Genomic DNA, 23,860 nt, shown 5'->3' with positions numbered 1-23,860 from the left:
CTTCCAGGTCAGAGTGATGTCAGCAGGGTAGAATCCCAGGGCCCAGCACCTCAGGGTGACATCACCTTGAGATCTGGGGTGATGGGTCACATGTGTCTCTGGTGGGTGTCTGAAAAAGAGTTGGAAAGGCATTCTTCCTGGAGATTCCAGCAGGGTCCCTGTGAACAACCTGGAAAGGGTCAGAAATGGGATGAAGGAGAGATGAAAATCTCCTGTAGCTTAGACACAGGATTCTTGCTGTGGGATGCCTTTCTGTAGGCTGTGAATATGTGTGACTTCCATTGGATAATAAATCAAGCTGTGTTGGCTTATGGCAAGAAAGCTTACAGCCAGGTGGGAAATCCAAGCAGAGATACAGAGAGGAAGGGTAGAGTCGGGAGAGACGCTGGCCCATTGCCACCAAAGGAGAACAAGATCACAGCAGACTGGTAACACCATGGCCACGTGGAACATACAGATTTATAGAAATGAGTTAATTTAAGATGACAGAGCTAGCTAGCAAGACGCTAAAGCCATAGGTCACACAGTTTTTAATTAATGTAAGCCTCTGAGTGATTGTTTTATAAGTGACTACAGGACCGTGGGTGGGAGAGATTGGTCCCACCACAGGGCCAGGCATGACCCGAGAAACTTTTGGCTACATGTTCTGGATAATTCTATCTTTGGGAAATTGAAGATATGGGTGAAAGAGCCCAGGGTCATAAACTCTAAGTGTCACATCAGGAAAAAGGGGCTTCTGTCCTGACTGGGTGAGACTGAGCTCAGGATTCAGCAGCACTGATGTCAGACTCCAAAGACCTTGAGTGTAGACAGAGAGAACTGGACCTGAGCAAGGCTGTGTTCCACACAGGACTGCAGACAGAATGTTAATTGCCTTGGTCATTTCAGGGATCTCTCCTTCCCTCAGGAGACACACTCTGAACTGTCCTAGGATTAGGGTGAGCCTGGGAGCGTCAGTGCCTGAAAAAGGGTCAGGACACCCAATAGAACTTTTCACCTCCCATATGGGAGAGACAGGGAGACAGGTGGATATAATGTCACAAGGAGAGACACTCAGAGTTTCCTCTAAAGCCAGGAAGGAGACAAGGGTGCACACTCTCCATCATCCTATTTGATACAGTGATGATTTTATATAAGCTATCAGAATTAGACAGAAGATAGGCATAAAGGGATCAAAATAGGGAAAGAAGAAAGCACACTATTTCCAGACAACATGATTCTTTTCTTAAAAAACCCTGTTGAGTCCATAAGAACATTCTTGGGTCTAGTAAATATTTATAGTTGCCAGATACATATATCATTATAAAAATATAGCCTTCGTTCATGCCAGCAGTGTATTTTTAGAAAAAGTGATTCCAAAATGTACATTCAAAGTCATTCCACCGGAATCAATCGTTTAGAGATATCTCTAACCAAAGAAATGGAAGAACTCTACAATAAAAACTTCAAGACACAGGAAATCACAGAAGAGAACATTAGAGGATGGAAAGACAATCCATGCCCTGGACTGGCAGAGTTAATGTTGTGAAAATGGCCACACTACTGACGTCATTATATGGATTTAAAGCAACATTCCCAAAACTGATGTATTTCATAGGTTTAGGAAAAAGACAAGAATCTATACAGATGACAAACAATGTTAAGGTGTTACACTCCCAACCTCCAATTATACTACAGCTATAGTCACAAAGACACCTTGGAACTGGGATAAAATAGATGGGAGAATCAAAGGCCTGGGATAGATAAATAAAATGACAAAGCTATGCATGCTTAATTTTAGACAAAGAATGCAAAACACACATTGGAAAAAGATCCCATTCAATACGTGCTGCTGCCACACTGTTTTTCTGCCTGAGAAGATGAATTTAGATTCTCCCCTTTCACCTTGTACAAAAGTAAACTTGAAACACAGCAAAGACTTTTTAAATTCCAAACTTGAAACACCCAAACTTCAAGAAGACAACCTAGGGGAAACCCTTCCAGATCCTGGGGTAAACAACAGCCTCCAAATAGGACAATACCTCAGGAACTAATAAGGCCATATATGTGCATGAAAATAAAGCCTCTTCACAGCACAGGACACAGTCAGCAAAGTGACCAAAGCCACAAGAGGAGGAAACCTCTACCAGCTGGAGACAAGGACTAGAGTCCTCAGTTTACAGAAAACTGCAGAAACTACATACCAAGGAACTAACAACGTCAATCAACTCATGGGGAGAGAACTGAATAGACAGTTATCTTAATAAAAGAGAAAACCACAAATGATCACTATTTTTAGTGTGTTAAGTATCTCTAGCCTTCATGAAAATGCAGATTAAATCTACTTTGAGGGGCTGGAGAGTTGGGTCAGAGGTTAAGAGGACTTGATGCTCTTGCAGTTGACCTGGGTTAGATGTGCTGTATGTAACTCCAGTCCCAGGGGATCTGACACCCTCTTCTGACCCCAGACACCAGGCACACACGTGGTGCACATCCACACATGCAGGCAAAACTCTCATCCACATAAAAGAATGAAATAAAAATGAAAATCAAAACTGCTGAGATAGCCCTTCACCCCATTCAGAATGGCTGTCACCAACAAATCTGACAGCAAATGCTGGAGAGGACATGGAGAGAGAGGAGCCCTTTGTGTGTGTGTGTGTGTGTGTGTGTGTGTGTGTGTGTGTGTGTGTGTGTGCGCGCGCGCGCGCATAAATTAATATAGTCATTGTGGAAATTATTTCGGACATTTCTCAAAAAAAAAAAATAGAACCACCATATGACCCAGTTATTTTACTCCTGGGCAGAAGTCTATACCCTACTGGTAAGATATTTACACCCCATGGTTATTGCTAATTTGTTCACTAAAGAATTGGATTAAACCCATCAACAGATGAGTAAATAATGGAAATTTGGTATACTTATAAAATGGAATCCTATTCGGCTCTAAACAATGTAGACAGGGCCATGACCCCAGCTGAGGGGTTTGTTCTTCCTCAGGACCGAGAGGGAGGAGCTGCCCTCGTCCCTGCACCTGTGCGCTGCAGCGCGTCCTTCCCGATCTCCAGGTGTCTGCGCAGCCACTCCACGCACGTGCCCTCCAGGTAGGCCCTGTGACTCTCCCCGCAACACCACCCTGCTCCAACTTGTGCCGGGTGATCTGCGCTGCCGCCCACATCGTCAGGTCGTCGTTCAGGGAGATGAAATCGCGGCCCTCTGAGGCGAACTGACTGTAACCACTGAGGAGGCGCCCGTCAGAACCCAAGTCACTGTCAGACATCTACTGGAAGGTGTGAGAGCTTGCGGGGACCCGCGGTCAGCCCCGCCCACCCGCAGACTCCTCTAAAGTGTTGGGGAAACCCGGTCCTGGTCCGGGGCTTTCCGGAGCCCAGCGTCTTTGAGATTCCGCAGCCTCGGGCTGAACCTCGGACCCAGGACCCGGGGCGACTCCGGTCGGTACGTAGGGACGTGGGGACCCGCGTCACTCACCGCCCTCGCTCTGGTTGTAGTAGCCGAGCGCGGTCCTCAGGTTCTCTCGGAAAATCTGCTTGGTTCCCTTGGCGATCCGTGTGTCTCCTCTCCCAATACTCCGACTCCACCTTCTCCATCCACGGCGCCCGCGGCTCCATCCTCGGAGTCTCCGCGTCGCTGTCGAAGCGCACGAACTGCGTGTCGTCCACGTAGCCGACAGCGATGAACCGGGGCTCCCCGAGGCCGGGCCGGGACACGATGGTGTGGAAATACCGCAGCGAGTGCGAGCCTGGGGGCGGCGCGCGATGAGACCCCGACCCTCCTCCCGGGACCCCGGGCGGGTGCGCGGGCCGGGAGGGGAGCAGGGCGCGGGGCTCGGGACGCGGTGGAGAAGGGCGGGAGGGTCTGGCTGGGCGACGCGGGGACGCGGCTTCCCCGGGCCCACCCCCGTCCTCCCCGCAGAGTTGTTTCCCTCCCGACCCCGCACTCACCCGCGCGGGTCCGGGTCGGGGCCAGGGCGGCGGCCAGCAGCAGGAGCAGCGCTGGGAGCCCTTGCTCCCCTCCACACCGCCCCTTCCCCGCTCCTCTCCACTCCCCCACTCACCCCTACAACTTCTCCCAGATCTACCCCAACTTCCCTTCCCTCCCCCACTACATGTCTTTTTATTATTTCTTTTATTTTTTTTTAAAGAGACCGTCTGCCAGTAGATGTCCTGGTCCCCTGGTTCTTACCTTTGTTCTGACTCCTCTTCCTATTTGCTCCCTGAGCCCTAAGAGCAGAGGTTGTCCGGTAAACTTACTGACTGGGGCTGGGCACCCCGTGGCCAGTGTCTGCATTCTGACTAGCTATAGTGTTCTGTAATGATCTTGGTCAGTGTCTGTAAAAAGAAGCTTCTTTCATGAGGGTGACAGCTACACTTATCTGTGAAAATAAGGATACATATTTTGTTCTAATCCTTACCCTGCCCTAGTCCTCCGCAGCGGTGGCTTGGGGAAGTTTCTGTGCTGGAGCTGAGAGGAGGTTGGGCCAGTGGAGAGCACTGGCAACAATTTAGGGAGGACAGAAACATTTCAAAAGTATCCTGGGTGCTGGGTTAAAAGTTAAAAGGGCCAGAACGTCGTCAAGGCCAGTGCTGGGTGCACACCTGTGTCCCTCTACCAAGTTTGTCTTGAGATCTCAAATTCAGTCTCCAGAAACAGACTGAGGAAGGGGAGGAAGAGGAGGAAAGGGGGAGAGGGGGAAAATGTGTATTTTCCAAAATAAGGCAAAGACTTGGGTGGTAATGGCACTGCTTGCCCCCTTCCCCTAGCGTGTTTTCCAGGTTGCAGTCTCCAGTCTCCGTCAGCACCCTGAGTACTTGTCAGAAAGTGAGTTGCTGTGCAGGTCACAGGTCACAGGGCGCAGGTCACAGGTCACAGGGCGCAGGGCGCAGGGCTTTTCTTTCCATTGCACCAGGGAGAAGTATTGCACAGTCGTGGCTTTGTGGAAGCCACAACATCTTTTGAAGTTGAGGAGCATTTACTTATCAGACCTTTGGGGAAGTAATGCTATTCATGGGAAGGTCCCGTGCCCTGAAACCACAAACATTCTCCCAGTCACTACAAACATTCTCCTGTGCCCTGAAACCACATTCTCCCAGTTCTACATTTATGCAGAAACTGCTGCATAAATGCCCCTGAAGAAAACAAAAACAATGCTTTCAAGTTCACTGGGTAGAAAATTCAGAGACGGGATGCCTAACCTGTAAGCCTGAGTCTGATGCAAGGCTGCCCCATGCTACCTGCATGCCCCGCTCCTTTACACAGCATGCAGTCTCCCGGGAAAAACCCACCCCTGTCCTTAGAGCAAAGAGTGGATCCCAAAGGTGTTACCTCAGCTTTGTACCCACACTTGGATCAATTCTTCCTGAACCTCGAGGGCAGGGCAGTCAGGCTTGCTTGGCACCAGCGGTCCGACCAGCCTGCTTCCCCAGGAGAATCCAGGCAGTCTTGCCCATTCCATTCCTTGCAGTTCCGGGGAACCTTGCATTCTAATTTCAAAACGTCAGCGAGGGGCTTCCAGAGTGGAAGCCTCGCCTGCCCTGACAACTAGATTGCTGAAGGGTTTCAAACTACAAGCTCTGTGGTTTCCTGTGGTTTCCTTAAAGGGTGTAGCCTTCACTCACCGGGTTCATCTTTGGGATTTGTGGCTAGTTCTAAAAAAAAAAAAAAAAGTGTTCATAATTTCACTTTGTTCTTCAAGCCACTGTGTAGTAAACTCAGGCAAGATACGGAGCCTAGCAGGTCCTCTTAGGTCATGGCTATCTCAGCCTGCTGTAGACTCCCTCCACCCTATTAACGAAGCATTCAAGCCCTAAGAAGGGCTTCCAGGCAGAGAGTGGATTGCCAACTTAGTCTCTCAATATCCTACAGAGCCCATTCTTAAGATGGTCTAGGGTGAGGTGGGTTTCCATGACTGGAGATCAGGGTCCTTCCTGCCATCCCAGATTGGCATACCCTGGAGAATGTTGGCATACCTGCCCAACTCAGCACGAGGCTTCTCAAGCCATCATAACTCAGCTCAGCGCAAAACTGATGAAACTTATTGCCAGCTTAGTTTCTTAGAATCACAAACCACAAAGCTAGAGGGGGTCAGGTTCTTTTTCCCAGGAGGATATTTTTAAAAAGGTATGTTCCAACCAGACTGTGGCCACAAGTGAAGATGAGTGTAGATTTCTACATCCTGTGTGGAAATTATGTGGTCTACCCCATTCCTAACAAGGCTGATGCTATCTCGTGGGCTGGGGTGATGTTAGACATTTGATCACTCACAGTTCACACACTGCAGTTGGTGCAGCAGAAGGTGGATGGTCTGCAAGGAACCCAGGACCCTGGTATCTTGAGTTGTAGGATCTAGCGCTCACCATGAACCACAGTCACTTCTTCTCCTTGGTAAGCAGATCTGGGGTCTGTATCAGGTGGGAAAGCCAGGAAAACCCCCATGTGGCTGAGCTCTCATTATTTAGGGGTTCAGAGTAGGATGGAAGGCCTGAGTTGGGGCCTGGGAGTGGAAAACTTTTTCCAACGATGAATCCTTGCTAGTGGAGTTCAATATTTCTGTAATCACCACTCAGTGACGGGGTGCTTTGAAATGCCTTCATCTAAGGCCAACTAACTGTTCAGGGCACGACACCTATCCTTGTCTAAGAACTGTCTCTTTAATTTTCAATTGTAAAATGCTATCTTAAAGTCATTAAGATGTATATGTGATCCTTATAGAATAGTAGTGTTGGCCTCTGCAGTGTCCCTCCAGTAAGGGCACACCTGCTCCTCCCTCCCCACACCTCCTCCCTCCCACACTCAGCTGTGGCTTTTAGGGTTTTTTTTTTTTTTTTTTTTTTTTCTTGTGGCTGCTTTTCACAGAGCTTCTGAGGTAAGACATACTTTCCTAAATCTGATTTTTTTTTCTTTGTGCCCTCAGGACATTTCTCTCTCTGGGTTGAGACTTCTTTGGTTCTCCTCCAATCCCATGCCTTGGGAGGCTGCCACCATTGTGGTCACCACAGGAGTGTTGGTAGCTGCATCTCTCTGGCTGTGCCGGTAAGTGTAAGGATTATGTCCTTAATTACATCACCAGCCTAAAAAGTGGGGCGTGCCCTCTCTCTTTTTGTATTCTCTTCCCTCCGTGGTCTCTCTCTGTCTCTGTTTCTCTCTCTGTCTCTCTCTCTCTCCCTGTCTCTCCCAATAAAGCTCTAGAAAGGTAACCATAGCCCGTGATTCGTCCGCCACTGCAGCGCCACGGCTTAACCAACAGTAAGCAGCCTTCTTAGCTTTTCTTCACTTCCTTTTTCTCAAAGGAAAAGAACAGGATGATGCTGAGGGCCATGAGTGTGATGATGGTGCAAGGTATGTGGGGTAGGAAATTTTACCTGTCTTGATGAGTTCTCAAGCAGTTTGTCATAGCCAGTCTTATACATGAGCCCTGATAGAGACAAGAGTAAGCAAGGCTGCCCACTCTCTCTTTACCCTCTTCATGTTTCTGTATTCTCAGTGTCAAGGAACCCACCCTGCCTTGAGTATGGGTGTCCTCTACCCAAGCCAGACCCTGTGATCCTGGGCCACATTCTGCAGCCCTGCTATCTACTTCCTTCAATTTTGCCTCTTGAAAACCTACTTTTCAGCCTCCTGGTGGTAATGCAAGTCTTTAATTCCAGCACTTGGGAGGCAGAAGCAAGCAGATCTCTGAGTTCGAGGCCAGCCTGGTCTATAGAGCAAGTTCCAAGACAGCCAGGACTACACAGAGAGATCCTGTCTGGAAAAACCAAAACCAATACCCAAATCAAAACAAAACAAAAAGCAGAGATAGATAGATAGATAGATAGATAGATAGATAGATAGATAGATAGATAGATAGATAGATAGAGAGAACACATACTTTTTAAAAAATGTTATTATTTGGTGTACATCATGCTGCTTCAGACAGTTCTGTTAAGCCTTTGTGTAGGAAATGTTTAATATTTCTGAGCCATGCCTCCTCCCCAACACCCAGGAAGCTTTGTTTTCCTCATTCAGATGTGGAGTACTTTTAGCTGGCTGGGAAGGTGGAGTTCAATTATTGACCCAAGGCAATCTTTCCCCAGCCGGAGCCATTTATTCCCCCCCCCCTTTTTGGAGACAGGGTTTCTCTGTGTAGTCCTGGCTGTCCTGGAATGCACTCTGTAGACTAGGTTGGCCATGGATCACCTGCCTCTGGAGAGTTGGGGAAGGAGTGTGTCCTGAGCCATTCCTTAAACTCTCTTAATTTTCTTTTCTCTACATTTTGATGTTTATAGGGACTTCATAATCCCTGTGAGTTTCAGTTTGTAACTTTTTATAATCTTTAACTGTATTGCATGTGTGTGTCCTGGTTTCTTCTTCTGTTGCTATGATAAAATACTCTGACAAATGCAACAGAAGGAGGAAGTATATTTGGTTCACACTTCCATGGAGTCAGGAAGATGGAGCAGCTGGCCAGTCAGGACGCAGAAAGCTCCAAAGGCTACATTTAGCTAACTTTCTCCCTTCTATGTGCTGTAAGACTCCAGCCAAGGACAAATCACTGCACATATTTAGAATGGGTCTTCCAAACTCAATCTAATCAAGACAATGTCTCCCAGGTGCACCACGGAGTAGCTTAATCTTGATTATTAGTTAACTTAACTTAATCTTGTTAATTCCTCAGGGTATGCCTGGAGGCTACTGTCTTAGGTGATTCTGGATTTGTGTCAAGTTGGAGATCAATACTGACCACCAGAGTAAATTATTTCTTCGCTCCTTCAGACTCCTGCTGGCTTTTCTGGGGTTGATTTCTGCTTTCTGGTCGCCTAAGCACCTTGTCCCTTGCTGGTCTGTTTGTCATCAGTGCTCCTCCCGTGGGCCTCTGCCTGCTTTCCTGGTGAGTCCCTCAGCCCACACAGGGTGATTCGCAACACCTCCTCAGATCTATTTCACACCTTTGTAGAAAACATCTTTCAACTACCTGAAAACATACAAGGATAACTGTGGTAGAAGAACTTTACAACATTGGAATTTCTTCATTTACAGGGAAGGATGGGGAACCCGTGGGCAGGAACCAGATATCCAAGAGGAGGATCCATGCCAAGGGCACAGCAGCCCTCCTAATCAACACAGAGACTAAGTCATCCCCACAGGCTCCCCAGCATCTCTGGACAACAACATCAGAGGCTGCAGACTACTGGGGCCACTACAAAACCCTGTTGTGGCGATATATTGTGTACCCCAATAAACTTGCCTGAGGATCAGAGAACAGACCCAGCCACTAGATTAGACACAGAGGTCAGGCAGTGGTGGCACACAGCCTTAATCCGATCACTAAGGAGACAGAAACCCACTGAGGAGTTGGTGAGGTGAGGTTGACTGTGGCTGTTCTGCTTCTCTGATCTTTCAGCTTTTACCCCGATAACTGGCTCAGGGTTTTTTTTTTTTTTTTTTTTTTTTTTTTTTTTTTTTTTTTTTTTTTTTTTTTTTTTTTTTTTTTTTTTTTTTTTAATAAGACCTTTTAAGATTTGAGCAACACCCTGTAATGGGTGATCAAGCAGAGGTGAAGTGATTGGAAACAAGCATTTTCAGGGATTATAGACCTCAGTTTCCTTCCCTAGATCATGGGTAGATCAGATGACCTTTACAGACTTAAGGATCAGATGTAGGAAACAATTTTTTTCTTTGTGGGATAGGGAGAGGGCTCAAGACGGGGGTTTCTTTGTGTAGCCCTGGTTGTCCTGGAACTCTAGTGTAGACCTGGCTGGTCTCAAACTTAGAGATCCACCTGGCTGTGCCTCCTGGGTGCTGGGATTAAAAATATGTTCCACCATTCCTGGCTAGGAAACACTCATTTTATCTATCAGGGACATACTCATTGTCTTCTACTACATGTCCAGAAAATACTGAATAAATTCTTAAAACATCTGAAACAGCTGGCACTTCTGTTCTTTGGGAGTTGAACTAAAGGCAAGAATAGAAAGGAGATAAAAGGGCTGGAGGGAGGTGATAGCCAGCAGGGTGGAGAAGAGGCGGGCAAGGCAGGAAAACAGAAGTGGTGTAAAGGTAGTTGCGGGGCAGAGGCACATCAGGGGAGGCCTTGGTATTGCTAGTGTGATGGAGCAGTGTCCAACAAAACGTACCCAAGTCACAAAACTGAGGCAGCCACTAAGTCTAGCCACTAAGCCTGCGAGTCCCTGGAATAGTGGGAGGAGGGAACTGATTCCACAAAGTTGTCCTCTGAGCTTACATGAACCATGGCACCCCCTTCATGCAAATACATTAGTAAATATAATATTTTAAAAATTATTATTTGAACTTGGATGTTCTGTGCAGTCTCTCCTGGTTTTCTCCAAAGGGCAGACAGCTACATTCAGCTCTATTCCACCAGCACAGAGCCACTAAAAAATTTACATGAAAGCCTAATGGTGGGACAGTTGGTGTGGTCAATACTGTTGTATTTGCCTAATGTGCACCAGGCTGTGGGTTCTATATCCCCAGGTTGGGGGTCAAGACAGTTTGTACCCAGCTGTGTTTCACAATATATAAGCTATGGAGGGCTAAAGGTATGAGAGCCAAGGACACATGTGACCATTTGTCTCTCATAGCACCTAGGGTGGTGGGTACCCATTGTGCGGCTCTCTCTAAGGATGACTGAGGCACAGCTTGTGCCAACGGCTTCACTTGGGGGCAGGAAGACAATGAGCAGATTTTTGCCCCAGCTCTCCATTCAAACAGAATCAACAACAATTAAATAAATAGTACTTCTCAGGAAAAAAAAAAAAAAGGTAAGTGGACTGTGCTCCACTGCCCCATACCCAGTGACTCCCAAAACCTCAGTTTCTTTACTAAGAGAAATCACTTCATTCAGGAAATGTAGTTCAACAGAGGGAAAAGCCAGCCTTGGGAACCCTTAGGCAGAGCTTCAGAAACTAAGACAGACAAATAGAAACAAGATACATCATCCTCCACGTCAGTCAGGAGATTCTTCACCTCAGTGCTGACAGAACAGGTGCCCCAAATCACAGAAATGATAAGCCTGACTTAACTGTTACTAATCAATCCAGGAATCACAAAAGAAGCCATTGCATGAGGCAGACAGACTTCACAGGTCCACAGCAGTGAGCTGTGCTTGAAAACTGGCTCCCCTTCATTCAGAGGCTGTTAAGAACATCTTTTGTAAACTTCACTGAAATAGAAATAGTGTTGAAACTGAGGCCGTCAGATGGCTCAGCCCATCAGAGCATGAGAGCCTGCTGTGTTACCGATAAGACCCAAGTTCAAGTCTAGGAATCCACATTAGGAAACTAGATTTAGTTGGCTAGTGTCTGCATGTGAGTCCAGCCACGGCACTCCTATGGAGAGATGGGAAGCAATGACTGAGGACTTGATTGAAACCTCCCCAAAGCAGCAAGTCTCCCCAATAAGACATATGCAAAACAAAACACTAAGAACCAAAGTGTCAGCAGAGACCAAACCCTTCAGAAGTTTTCCTCTGATCACCATACATTCAGGGTTCTCTAGAGGAACAGAACTTATAGTGAATCAATATCTATCTATCTATCTATCTATCTATCTATCTATCTATCTATCTATCTATCTATCTATGTATTGGACATTAGAATGACTTCCAGGTTGTGGTCCAGCTAATCCAACAACGGCTGCCTACCAACAGAACGTTCAAGAATCCTTCTGTTGTTCAGCCCAAGAGGCTGGATGTCTCAGCTGGTCTTCAGTATATGTCAGTCTTGAAGAAGTAGGCTCTAATGCCAGTGAAGGCTTTAGAATGGACTTGCTAGAGAGTGAGAACAATCAGTCAAAGAGAGAGCCATCTCCCTTCCTCTGTATCCTTTACATAGGCTACTAGAAGAAGGTGGATCTTTCCATCTCAAAGATCGAGTTTAAGGTGGCTGTTTGAAACCTGGAGCTTATGCAGGGACACTTGGCTCAGTCTGGGAGGAAGGGACTGGACCTGCCTGGACTGAGTCTACCAGGTTGATCGCAGTCCTCAGGGGAGGATTTGCCCTGGAGGAGGTGGGAATGGGAGGTGGGCTGGGGGTAAGGGGAGAGGGTGGGATGGGGGAGAATAGGGGAACCCGTGGCTGATATGTAGAACTGAATGGTATTGTAAAATAAAATAAAATTAAAAAAAAAAAAGATGGAGATTAGAAATGGGTCTTTCCACTTCAAATGATTTAATTAAGAAGAAAATCTCACAGGTGTGCCCAGGCATTTGGGTTTTAGTTAATTCTTTGCAGCCCATGTATACCCCACAGATTCCCCCTTTTTGTTTTTTAAATAAGGTGGGCTGTTTACCTGTTTGGCATCCCCCGCCTTTTTCTTCAAGTCAAACCTAACATTTATTGAGAACACAGAAAATCAGTTGACAGACCAGTCCTACTGTTCCTGAGTGATTTAGTTACTAAGCAAACACAGTATAGGTTTTTAGTCCTAACACTAGTTCTAAGGAGAGAAGAGTTAAGAAACCAGTTAAAGGTACAACGAGAGCCGATGATTTTCAAAATGAGGCTGTTTTAGTCACATTTAGGAATTATTAGGATCAGTCCATCTTTGAGTCCAGTCCCACGGAGAATTGTCAGCCTCACACCTCCGGAGAAGGTTGGTGCTGAGTTGTCCTCATCATACATGGTCACCAGTGTCCATTATGCATTTGGCCTCCAGCATATACTTCTCCCAGTTCAGGGCCCAGTGAGTGCTCACCTCCAAGTTGTCTGGGTTGCAACAGAAGGGCAGACTTTTCCCTTCTAAGAGCCTAGAGGTTTGAGGAGCTACATGCTGGGAAGGAGTCTTTAAAGAAGGAGAAGTACACATGGGGGCAGCCTGTCCAATGACATCTGTCCTCCCGCGGGGTTGTGGACCTCAGGAAGACCTGGAGGAAGATGTAAGCAAAGGGAAGCTACTGTTGCAAATGTTGAGCAGTTCCCAGGAACTGTGGTCCAGGCTTTCGGTTGAGGAAGAGAGGTCAGTGTCCTCATGGACGTCCTCATGCAGCTGTGTGCAGAAAGATGCTGGCCCAAGTGAAAGCTGGGGACTTCTTCAGGAGCATAGAGCAGAGGTATGTCATCTGGCTGGTCCACATACAACCTCTCTCAGTAAGCATCCATTGAGAAGTGGAGGTCCAGCAGGGTTTTGCTCAGCAGCAGCAGCAGCAGCAGCAGCAAAGACAGCAAAGACAGCTTCAACCTTAGCCCAGGGTGCTGGATGTCGATTTTACCATTGGCTGTGCAAGCGAGGACTGCGGTGGAAGAGCAGGTGGGTCTTGGCAGTGGGGTGTGGCCACACCAAAGGCCATCTCGGTATAGTCGCCATTGTCTCCACACTCTGAGGCTGTTGAGACAGTAGTGGGGCCCTGGGAAGTGGTAGCTGATACTGGAAGCAGGTGGTAGATTTCTCCTGGGGTGGGTGTCAGAGGCTGCTGTAGGGAAGATAGGGAGGCAGAAGGATGTGGGGGCAGCGGTGGTGTGGGAATGAGATCTCTGGGCTGTAGCAGGAGCCAGGAAGAGCAGGACGACCATCAGCTGGAGTACCGCCATCTGATGTCACAATAGCACACACTTGCAGCTCATGTAGCCAGGGCCATTCTTATCAAGAGGGTTTAGGTCCCGTAGTTTGTGTTGCCGAATCTCACGTACAAGTGTGTAGAAGGCATCCTCCACACCCTGCCGGGTCCTGGCTGATGTTTCGATGTAGGAGATGCCATAGCTGCGGGCGAGGTCCTGGGCCTGCCGAGACCCAACAGTATGAGCGGCCAGGTCACACTTGTTCCCCACCAGCACCATTGGCACATCGTCCAAGTCCTTTATCCGTCTGATGTGCTCCCTGTACTGATGGATGTTGTTAAAGGACTTGGTGCTGTTGATGGCAAACACACAGAGGAAACCCTCCCCCGTGTGGATGCATTGGTCCCTCACGGCACCACATTCCTCCCAACCCGCGGTGTCTAGGATGTCCAGCAGACATGCCTCCCCATCAATGACCACCTGTTTCTGATAGACATCCCCTATGGTGGGGTCACATTCATCCACAAAATGATTCTGGATCAGCTGGATGGTCAGGGCACTCTTTCCCACACCTCCAGCACCCACCACCGCAAGCCTGTATTCTGTCATCATTTTTGTAGGAACTGTCACTCCAGAGCTCCTGCCCCACAAGGGGCACAAAGGAGTGGCTGGGGAGCAGAAGGCCCTGATTGGGGGCCGATGTAAGTGTCCTTGTAGCCCTGAGGCCAGAGTGTGATGGCCTCAGGGTGCAGAATAACTGAACATGGGTGCTAATTCCCTCTTTTGTTCTATTAAAACAAAAACATATTTAAATTTAACAGCTATTTATCAGAGGATATTTGGCTCTGGGGTTAACTCCCTGTGTTTGTAAAGGGGGTACCTTTAGGAAGGGTTGGCATGCCTTGTATGGACTATCTTTTAAAGTCAGTATCCTAAATCCCAATGCCAGCTTGTTGGCTTGGCGGCTTCCCTTGGACAGAATTCCCGAAGCCCTGAATGCCCCCTCATATGTTGTATGGGCATTCGCGTCCCTCCAGTAATCCCTCGAGGGCAACCATGAATGGGGAAATTAACCACATACTCTGTTGGACTCTATCTATGAACTCCAGTAGGGGTTTGTTGGGTTTTTGTCTTACCCCTACTATGGGAGATTTGGTAGGCCCTTCATCTAATTTGTTCCAGGCCACGAGCCCTGTTTGTCTAACCTGATCTTGGTAAGGACCTTGTACAACCACCTGTTGGACCCCCGTAAAGTACTCTTCAGCTGTACCTGCTAGCATGCCACAGGTGATAGGATGGGGCAGGGGGGTTGGCCACCCATTTGGCCTCTACCCTAGTCCGCCATTCCTCCTTATCTTTAGCCGCTCACCCCGTTCCCCAGCTTCCCTCTTACGCTTCCCTCTTACCCGGAGACAGTAAGATGCAGTGGAGAGTCAAGTCAAGCAAAAACTCCTTTACTGATGGGCAGTAAGCCTTTTTTATACCAGAAAACCTCAGAACCCTAGGAGGGGGATGAAGGAACCCACCAATCATTTTAAAGATCACCCTATTTACAAGTTGTTTATGCCCTGACATCATCTCCTGTTTTTAGCATAAATAACTTGAGCTAACTTCCTTTCTCACTATTTGTCTTTAATCTCCATACAAACAACCCAAGCTAACTTCCTTTTAGCCAGCCTTTGTATCTATTCTCTGCACAAACAGCTTAAACTAACTTCTCTGGTACCATTTGTATCTACTCTCTGCACAAACAGCTTAAAGCTTAAGCTCTGTTTATCTAAATTTCTTTTGGCACCCTCTCTGCAGCCTATGTATGTCCCACATGTTGGGTGACCAGAGAGGCCAGAAAAGAGTGTCAGATACTCTGGAGTTGGAGTTACAAACAGTTGTGAGTCACTCTGTAGGTGGTGGGAATCAAACCGGGATCTTCAAGAGAAGCCAATGTGTTAACTTCTGAGCCTTCCCTCCAGCCCCTGTATTGTTTGGAATGAAATGTCTGTAGAGTCTACTGTTGTTTCTCCTCTAATAAGGTCATACCCACCAACTTAGAAGAGGCGGAGCCACATCTCAGTGAGGTGTTGCTTTTGTTTCCCTAATCACCAAGGATGCTGTGGGTGTTTTCATAGCTCTGTGGTTTTCTGAACATTCAATGTTCAAAAGGACATTGAAAAACAAAATGCAGAATTTGATCTCAAATCCCACCCCGATTAGGAGTTCTTAGAACAGGAAGCTCATCACTAAGAAACACAGAGGTGAGGCTGACTACCACTCCTCCAAGTAAATAACAGGCTGACCTTGTCGACTTTTTTTTTTTTTTTTTTAATTTCAGGGTCTCCTTACCCCTATACCCATCTCCTTACCTCTATACCCATCAGGGTGGTCAGACATTGCTGGTAGCTCCAGCCTGGGACAACCACTCACCCTGTGGCATCCATATGTGTTAAATACTCTAGCCCTGGGGGATGGGGCGGGGGGTGGAGGGAGTGGAAGAGGACACAAGGCTGGCCTGGCTTCACTCTGCACTGGGTATGTGCTGCACAGCCCCAGAAGACCAGGGCTTCAGCTCAGGATGCCTGACTAGATGTGCGGAGCCCCAGGCCATATCCACCACACTCCAAATCTTGGAAAAAATCACCGGAGGAAAGCACCTTCCCACATCCCAGGCTTCAGCGACCTCCTACACCCCACCTACTGTGCTCCACAACTGGCAAGGGTCACCCTGCTTCAGGGGGGCAGCCTCACTGGCAATATGGTCAGAAAATGACCGGTAGCTGGCAGGGTGGTTTTTTTTTTTCTTTCCCAATTTATATTACATTTTAGTGCTTAGTGAAATTGGAGTGTGTGCATGCCGGTGAAGGTCCAAGGAGAGATTATAAGTCAGCTCCCTCCCTCCCTCCACTGCGAGCACTCCCTGAATCAGATTCAGGTGATCAGGCTCGGTGGCCAGCTTCTTCCTCCACCGAGCAAGCTTTATCTTTGGCATGCTATATCGTTTTTAAGCTGTTAACTGCTTATTACTTTTCTGATTCATTTTTTTAAAATTTGAATTGAATGGTTTTTGGTTTTTACAGTACACTGCTAAAACTAGCCCATTCATTGTGTTTTAGCATCATGCTGAAGTGTCTTATTCCCCCTTTTGGAAGTCAGATTCCCTCTAACGCTCACGCAGTCACCGGAAGGAAGGAGCCCACTAGGGGTCAAGTAACATTTCTCCGGACCTGTGACTCAAATTTCTTTTGCTCTCCGCTTTTGGGGTTTCGGAGGCTGCAAGCCAGCGAGAGTCGGCTTTGTATGTGAGAATCATTTACAGAAGCAGCCACTCGTGGGTTCTCTCGGATACAGCAGCAGACACTGGGCAGACTGGAAATTCCTCGCCTCTGTGCTGATCGGATGGATGCACAAAATATCGCGGACGCTCGCCGACCCAAGCGTCCTCAGCGCACCGTACATCCCGCCAATTGCAGAACAAACCAGCACACTAGGCGGACAAACGGCTCAGTTCCACCTCATTACCCTATTCTAGGAAGGGAGGGGAAAGTCTTGATCCGTCTAGAGGACGTAAAGAACATCTTTTGTAAATTTCAATAAAATGGAATGTTGAAGTTGAAATAACGAAATTGAAGGAGGGTGGGAAGGAGAGAAAGAAAATTACAGCGGAGCTGGAGTGATGATGGCTCAGCGGTTAAGAACACACACTTCTGGCACCCAGAGCTGGGGGCTCACAGCACAGCTCCAGGGGATTCAGCACCTTTCGCTTTTATGGTCACCTGGGCTCACATGCGCGCACAAAATTAAAAATACAATTGTTTAATAATAAAAATAATTTAAAGAGAAAAAATATTACAGACGGACATCACCCCAGATTGTAGACACAAAAATCTTTCTTGAGAGCGTCTTTGGAGGTTCTAGCTGGAGAGCGGAGACTAGTCCCCCTCTTTGGGGAAAGCTGTCCTCTTCGACTGAGAGAGCATCTTCTGGAGGGATGTGGAGCTCTGAGGAAGGAAGAGGACGCCTGGCCAGCTAGATCGGCCGAATCAACCAACCCTGGCGACCAATGGGGTGACAGATGTCGCAGTTAGATCTCACACCCACAAAAATCTTTCTTAATTAAAAAGATTGAAAAATAATTGCGAGTGTGTTTGCTAGGGCACACACGTGGAGGTAGAGGACAGACAGCTTTGCGGAGCCATCACCCTCCTGTAGATTCTGGGCTTGTAAACCCTTTTCCTGCTCAGCCATCTTGTCAGCCCAACATTATCTTTAACAAAATATCACAAAACAAATTTAGTTTCTGAAGTTAATATAAAACCAAAACAAACGAAAGAATGGTAAAACAACTCACCCAACACACCTAAAATGAATTGCATGTATGCAGAAAATAATTGGAGTTAAATATATATATAATAATTGGAGTTAAATATATATATATATATATATATATATATATATATATATAGGCTTGTTTCATTTTATATTCATTTTATATTGTTTTGTATCTACGAGCATTTTGCTTGCATGTACGTATGCGCGCTGTGTGCGTGCTTGGTGCCAGTGGAACCCGCATTGTGGTGTCTGCTCTCCTGGGGCTGAAGTTACAGACAGTTGTGAGCCACTATTTTAGTTCTGGGAACCAAACCCAGGTCCTCTGCGAGAACAGTAAGCAGCCCCTCAAAAACGAGTATTTAAGAACAAATCTTACAAAAGATCCTAAGATCTCTGCAATACAAGAAGCATGGTGGGAGGAGTAAGCCTGCGCGGCGGGAGACCGCTACCCCGCATCCATTACTTCCTGCTACTGTAATTAAAACACCAGGACCCAGAGTGAGTTACCGAAGAAAGATTTTATTTTGGCTTATGGTTCCAGAGGAGGAGGGAGGCATGACAGCGGGCAGCTAGAGAGCGAAGCAGAGAGCGTATCTTCACTCAGCCGGGAACACTAAGGAACACTATATTTTCAAACTGGAAATGGATCAAGACTATAAACTCTACAAGCCCACCCACAGGAACTTCCTTCCTCCGTAAGGCTGCAATCTAAAAGTTCCATGACTCCCCAAACAGTGCTACCAACTGGGGGACCACAAGTTCAAACGCTTGAGCCTATGGGAGGCATTTCTCATCCAAATCATCACAATCCCTAAACAGTCTTGCCGCTATGGTGGGCGTATGGTGGGCGTGCAGCATGCCGGGTCTACAGCCGGGAAAGACCGCGGATGAGGGGACTTTCTATCTCCGACTAGACGCCGCTTCCTATCATTCCCTATCTCAGTGATACTATTGTATTATGAATCCCTCAAGGGGTTAAAGACTGTTAGGTCACAGAGGTGCCTGAGTGTTTTGCCTGCATCTAAATATATGTGTACCACGAGTGTGCCTGGAGCCCAAAGAGCTCAGAAGAGGGTGTCAGACTCTCTATCCCCGCCCCCCCCACCCCCGCCCTGTTCGTCAGACTCTCTAGAACTGGAGTTACAGATATTGGTGAGCCACCATGTGGGTGCTGGGGATTGAACCTGAGTCCTCTTCAAGAGCAATAAAGTATTGTTAATCACTGGGCCATCTCTCCAGCTCTAAGCTGTTTTTAGAAATTATCTTTTTTTAGTACATTATAAAGCAGTAGGTTTCTACACCGTTAGCTTTGTTTATCTCTCCTTCCCCAACACCTCTTCTCATTTGTTTGAGACAGCGTTGTGCTCTGTAGTCCAGGGTGGCCACAAATTGGTGCTCCTACTCCCTCAGCTTCCAGAGTGCTTAGGTTATAGACTTGTACCACCATGCCCATCTTGACAACCTGAATTTTTGATGAGATTGATCAAATAGTGCCAGGAGTTTTCACTATATTTTCAGTCACCTGAAGAAATAAAAAACATATACGTCCTTCAAAAATACAGATGTAGGGGCTGGAGAGATGGCTCAGTGGTTAAGGGCGCTTGCTGCTCTTCAGAGAACTGGAGTTTGATTCCCAGCACCTACACTGGGTAGATTACAACTGCTGTCTGTAACTCCAGTTCCAGGGAACCCAACATCCTCTTCTGGCTTCCATGGGGTACCCACACATATGTGGTAGGTACATAGGTACACATATTACAAGTATAAAATAAAATCTAAAATAAATACAGATATACAAAAAATGAATCTTTAGATAATGAGGAAGGTTCAATGTTTTTAACACACATATATTTACAATATAAACAGTGTGTTAATGCACTTACCTAGACTCCAATTTGCAAAAAGTGTATAAAATAATGAGACATCTTTTAATGGCTTTATATAATTTATGCTTCTAGTATTGAAAATGATGTGAAGGGCTGGAGAGATGGCTTAGTGATTAAGAGCACAGGCTGTTCTTCCAGAGGTCCTGAGTTCAGTTCCTAGCTGGCTGTAATGACATCTGGTGCCCTCTTCTGGCCTGCAAGCATACATGCAGACAGAGCTCTGTATACATACATAATAAGTAAATCTTTTTAAAAAAATGATATGAAGATGAAATATATAACATTACAAATCTTAAAATACAGTGCTTACAATTAGAAACAAAAAACAAACAAAACCAAACCTGAGTCTAGACAGATGGCTCAGCAGTTAAGAACACTTGCTGATCTTGCAGTGGACCAGGGTTCTGGTGTCAATACCTACATAAAGGGCTCACAATTGCCCATAACTCCAGTTTTAGGGTGTCTGATACGCTCTCTGGCTTTCTTGGGCACATGTGCTCACATGGTGCACATACACTCAAGCAGGCGCACACATATACACATAAATATAATAAATAAATCTTTTCAAAAAGCAGCATAACCATGTCTTCAGTGTGATGGCATTTCCAGGGAGGATTAGATCACGAAGGCTCTGACCTAATGGATATTAACCCCTAGATGGAGTATAATAAGATGGCATTATTGAGAGTTAGGGGATGGCAGGAAGTGGAAGTCACCAGAGGACACATTTTGCCCTGGTCTTTTCCTCTACCTTTCTGGCTACTATGATATCACTTTTCTCTGGCATGACAAATTAAAATCTTTCACACCTTGAGCCAAAATCAGCCCTTCAGACCCTAGGAACCTTGTCACAATGACAAGAAAAGTTATAAATTCAGTATTTCTAAGCCTGGGTATGTTTTAAGGCTGTTTTGTGAGAATCCGTTATGCCATCATTTTGTTTTGCCTATTGTGTGTGTATATGTGTGTTCATGTCCATGTATGTCGTGTGGATGCATATACCTATGTGTGCAAGTGCATGTAGAGACAGGGTCTCTTACTGGTCCCAGACTTTTGAGTAGGCAAGGGGCTGGCTGGCTAGTGAGATCCAGGGATCCACCTATCAGGGATCTACCTCCCTCTCTCCGCCTCCCCAGTGCTAGGATTACAAGTGTGTATTATCACACCTGACTGTTTATTTATTATTTATTATTATTTATTTACATGAGTCCTGGGAACAATTCATGTCCTTGCAATTACGAGACGAGCACTTTACTGACTGAACCATCCCCCCTACCATTGTTTTGAACGTTTTTTCTCTGCATTTTAATTTATAATAAAGGGTCAGGAAAGTATCCTGAGAGTGAGACCAGGCAAATGCAATCACATAAGAATAACACTTTACTAATTGTAGATATGTGGATACAGAAGTGCTGGAGGCACTGATGGATTGTGGAGACATTAATTCAGATTTCCCCATACACAGGACTTGTCTTTTTTTCTTATATGCCTTCTTTTAAATTTTCAAATTTAGTTAAAACTTAATCTTCCCCTTCCCTGTCCTCCCTCCAAGTCCTCTCTTCCTCCCATTCCCCCTATGTCTCCTTAATCCCCCAATAGATAGTCTCTTTTTCTGATTATTATTATGATTTTTATTATCATAAACACTATTTACCATGATGATGATTACTGTTATTACACACACACATTTAAACACATCAATATATAACTATAACCTCTGGAGTGGAGCCCAGGACTGACCACTTTGTATTAGATAACCATTAGAGGGCTCATCCCTGGGGAAGACTAATTCTCCCTTTCTCAACAGTTTTTATTTGCTTATCCCTTTTCTAGGCATGGGGCTCTCGAGTTTTCCTCCTTCCACATTAGTACGTCTATTGTCATTGCTCAGGTCTTGTTTAGGCAGCCGTACTGTTGATGTATCATGGTATGGGTTCTCTGTCATTTCTAAGAGACACATCTCACAGATTTCCTGGTCCTCTGGAGTTGCAATCTTCCTTCCCCCACTTTCCTGGTGTTCCCTGAGCCTTAAGTGCAGGAGTGTGTTGTGGATGCGTCCACTGGGGCTGGGCCCCCAAGGTCAGTTCTCTGGACAGGTGTGGTTTTTGTAAAGATCTCTGTCTGCTGCAAAGAGAAGCTGCTCTGAAGATTAGCAAAGGTGGCTCATGAACCAGGGCTTGTCTTTTCTAATATATTTGCTGTTATTACTCCCAAAGTATTTATAATTGCTGATTAAATATCTTATATCCAGTAGGATGTGGCGGTTCAGACTATAACCTCAGCACTGACAGGCTGCCTGAGCAGGAGGTCACCATGAGTTCAGGGCCTCCCTGGGCCAAATAATGAGTTCAGATCAACTGGGGCTACAGAATAAAACCCTGCCTCAAGAAACATGCCCCTCCCCCACAAAGAAAAATCCTTACCTGATTTTCAGTACTTCCACATACAGTATTTGGTGCTACTATGTGAGACAGTCAAAACCAGCACCATTTCCTTGGTTGAGAATCCAATTTTTGAATTCTGAGAAACAGTAACATTTGGTCCTTCTCTACTCCTGTCGACAGTAATGATACTCATTTCCACCACCTCCCTCCCTCTTCTGCCTTCTCCCTCCACACCCTCCAGTGCTGGACACTGAACCCACTGTCCTGGTCAAAAGAGCTTCACCACTGAGCAAAACAAGTACACCACAGAAGTGGTTTCCCTCCTCCCCTCCCCTCCCCTCCCCTCCCCTCCCCTCCCCTCCCCTCCCCTCCCCTCCCCTCCCCTCCCTCCCCTCTCTTCCCCCTCTTCCTTTTCCTCTTCCTCTCCTTCCTTCTTTTTTTTTAGAATATAACTTTTTTATTATTTTATTTTACAATATTATTCAGTTCTACATAAAAGCCACAGATTCCCTTGTTCTCCCCCTTCCTGCCCCCCTCCCCTTCCCCCAAGCACACCTCCCATTCCCACCTCCTCCAGAGCAAGGCCTCCCACAAGGACTAAGATCAACCTGGTAGACTCAGTCCAGGCAGGTCCAGTCCCCTCCTCCCAGATTGAGCCAAGCGTCCCTGCATAAGTCCCAGGTTTCAAACAGTCAACTCTTGCAATGAGCACAGGACCCGGAACCATTGCCTAGATGCCTCCCAAACAGATCAAGCCAATCAACTGTCTCACCTATTCAGAGGGCCTGATCCAGTTGGGGGCCCCTCGGCCTTTGGTTCATAGTTCATGTGTTTCCATTCGTTTGGCTATTTGTCCCTGTGCTTTATCCAACCTTGGTTTCATCAATTCTCACTCATATAAACCCTCCTCTTTCTCACTAATTAGACTCCCGGCACTCCACCCGGGGCCTAGCCGTAGATGTCTGCATCCAGATTCCTCAGTCCTTGGATGGGGTTTCTGGCACAACTATTAGGGTGTTTGGCCATCCTGTCACCAGAGTAGGTCAGTCCCGGCTGTCTCTCGGCTATTGCCAGCAGTCTTTTGTGGAGGTATCTTTGTGGATTTCCGTGGGCCTCTTTAGCACTTTGTTCCTTTTCTCATGTGGTCTTCATTTACTATGGTCTCCTATTCCTTGTTCTCCCTCTCTGTTCTTGATCCAGCTGGGATCTCCTGCTCTCTTTCCCTCGACCCTCGCCCTTCATTGCTCCCACTCATGTCCAGGTTGTTCATGTATCCTCCTCCTCCTCCTTCAACTCTGTAGCCCTGGCTGTCCTGGAACTCGATTTGTAGCCCAGGCTAACCTCAGAGATCTGCTGTCTATGCCTACACAGTGCTGGAATTAAAGGTTTTCAAAGTGAATAAATTTAAGGTTTAGACATTGATCAATTTTTTTTTTTTTTTTTTTGTAAATACTGAAAGTGTTCTTTTTGGCTTGACTTAATTTAAATGGACTAATCTTTTAGTTTTGAAAGGGCACACATCTTAAATTATTTTCTCGGGGGCGCTGGAGAAAGCTGTCATACACCAGGAACTTGTTTTCATGTTTGGTGCAGGAAACCCACTTTTGCACGCCCGCACCTTCATCCTCCGGAGAGTCAGAACTTCTTTTGAGATAAGGTCTTGCTGTGGTTGAGGCTAGTTTCAAACTCCCAAGCTCGAGTGATTCTCCAGCCTCAGTCTCTTGAACGGCTGGCACTACAGTGCAGATCACAGTGCCAGTTAAACCAAAGGTTTATTTCT

General features: G+C 46.5%; 1 protein-coding gene and 1 pseudogene across 1 annotated transcript; both read right to left on the bottom strand.

The window, feature by feature from the left end:
- Positions 1–6: 6 nt before the first annotated feature.
- On the bottom strand, positions 7–12,614 carry LOC114688483 (annotated as a pseudogene).
- Positions 12,615–13,526: 912 nt separating this feature from the next.
- Positions 13,527–14,096, bottom strand: LOC114688488 (GTPase HRas-like). The gene has a single exon (XM_037199935.1). It carries the CDS (start codon positions 14,094–14,096, stop codon positions 13,527–13,529), a length of 570 nt encoding a protein of 189 aa, XP_037055830.1.
- Positions 14,097–23,860: the final 9,764 nt, after the last annotated feature.

The sequence above is a fragment of the Peromyscus leucopus genome, chromosome 16_21 (genome assembly GCF_004664715.2).
Source record: "Peromyscus leucopus breed LL Stock chromosome 16_21, UCI_PerLeu_2.1, whole genome shotgun sequence".
Classification (NCBI taxonomy): domain Eukaryota; kingdom Metazoa; phylum Chordata; class Mammalia; order Rodentia; family Cricetidae; genus Peromyscus; species Peromyscus leucopus.
Note: the sequence above shows the minus strand (reverse complement) of the source record. Positions and strands in the feature narration are given on the sequence as shown.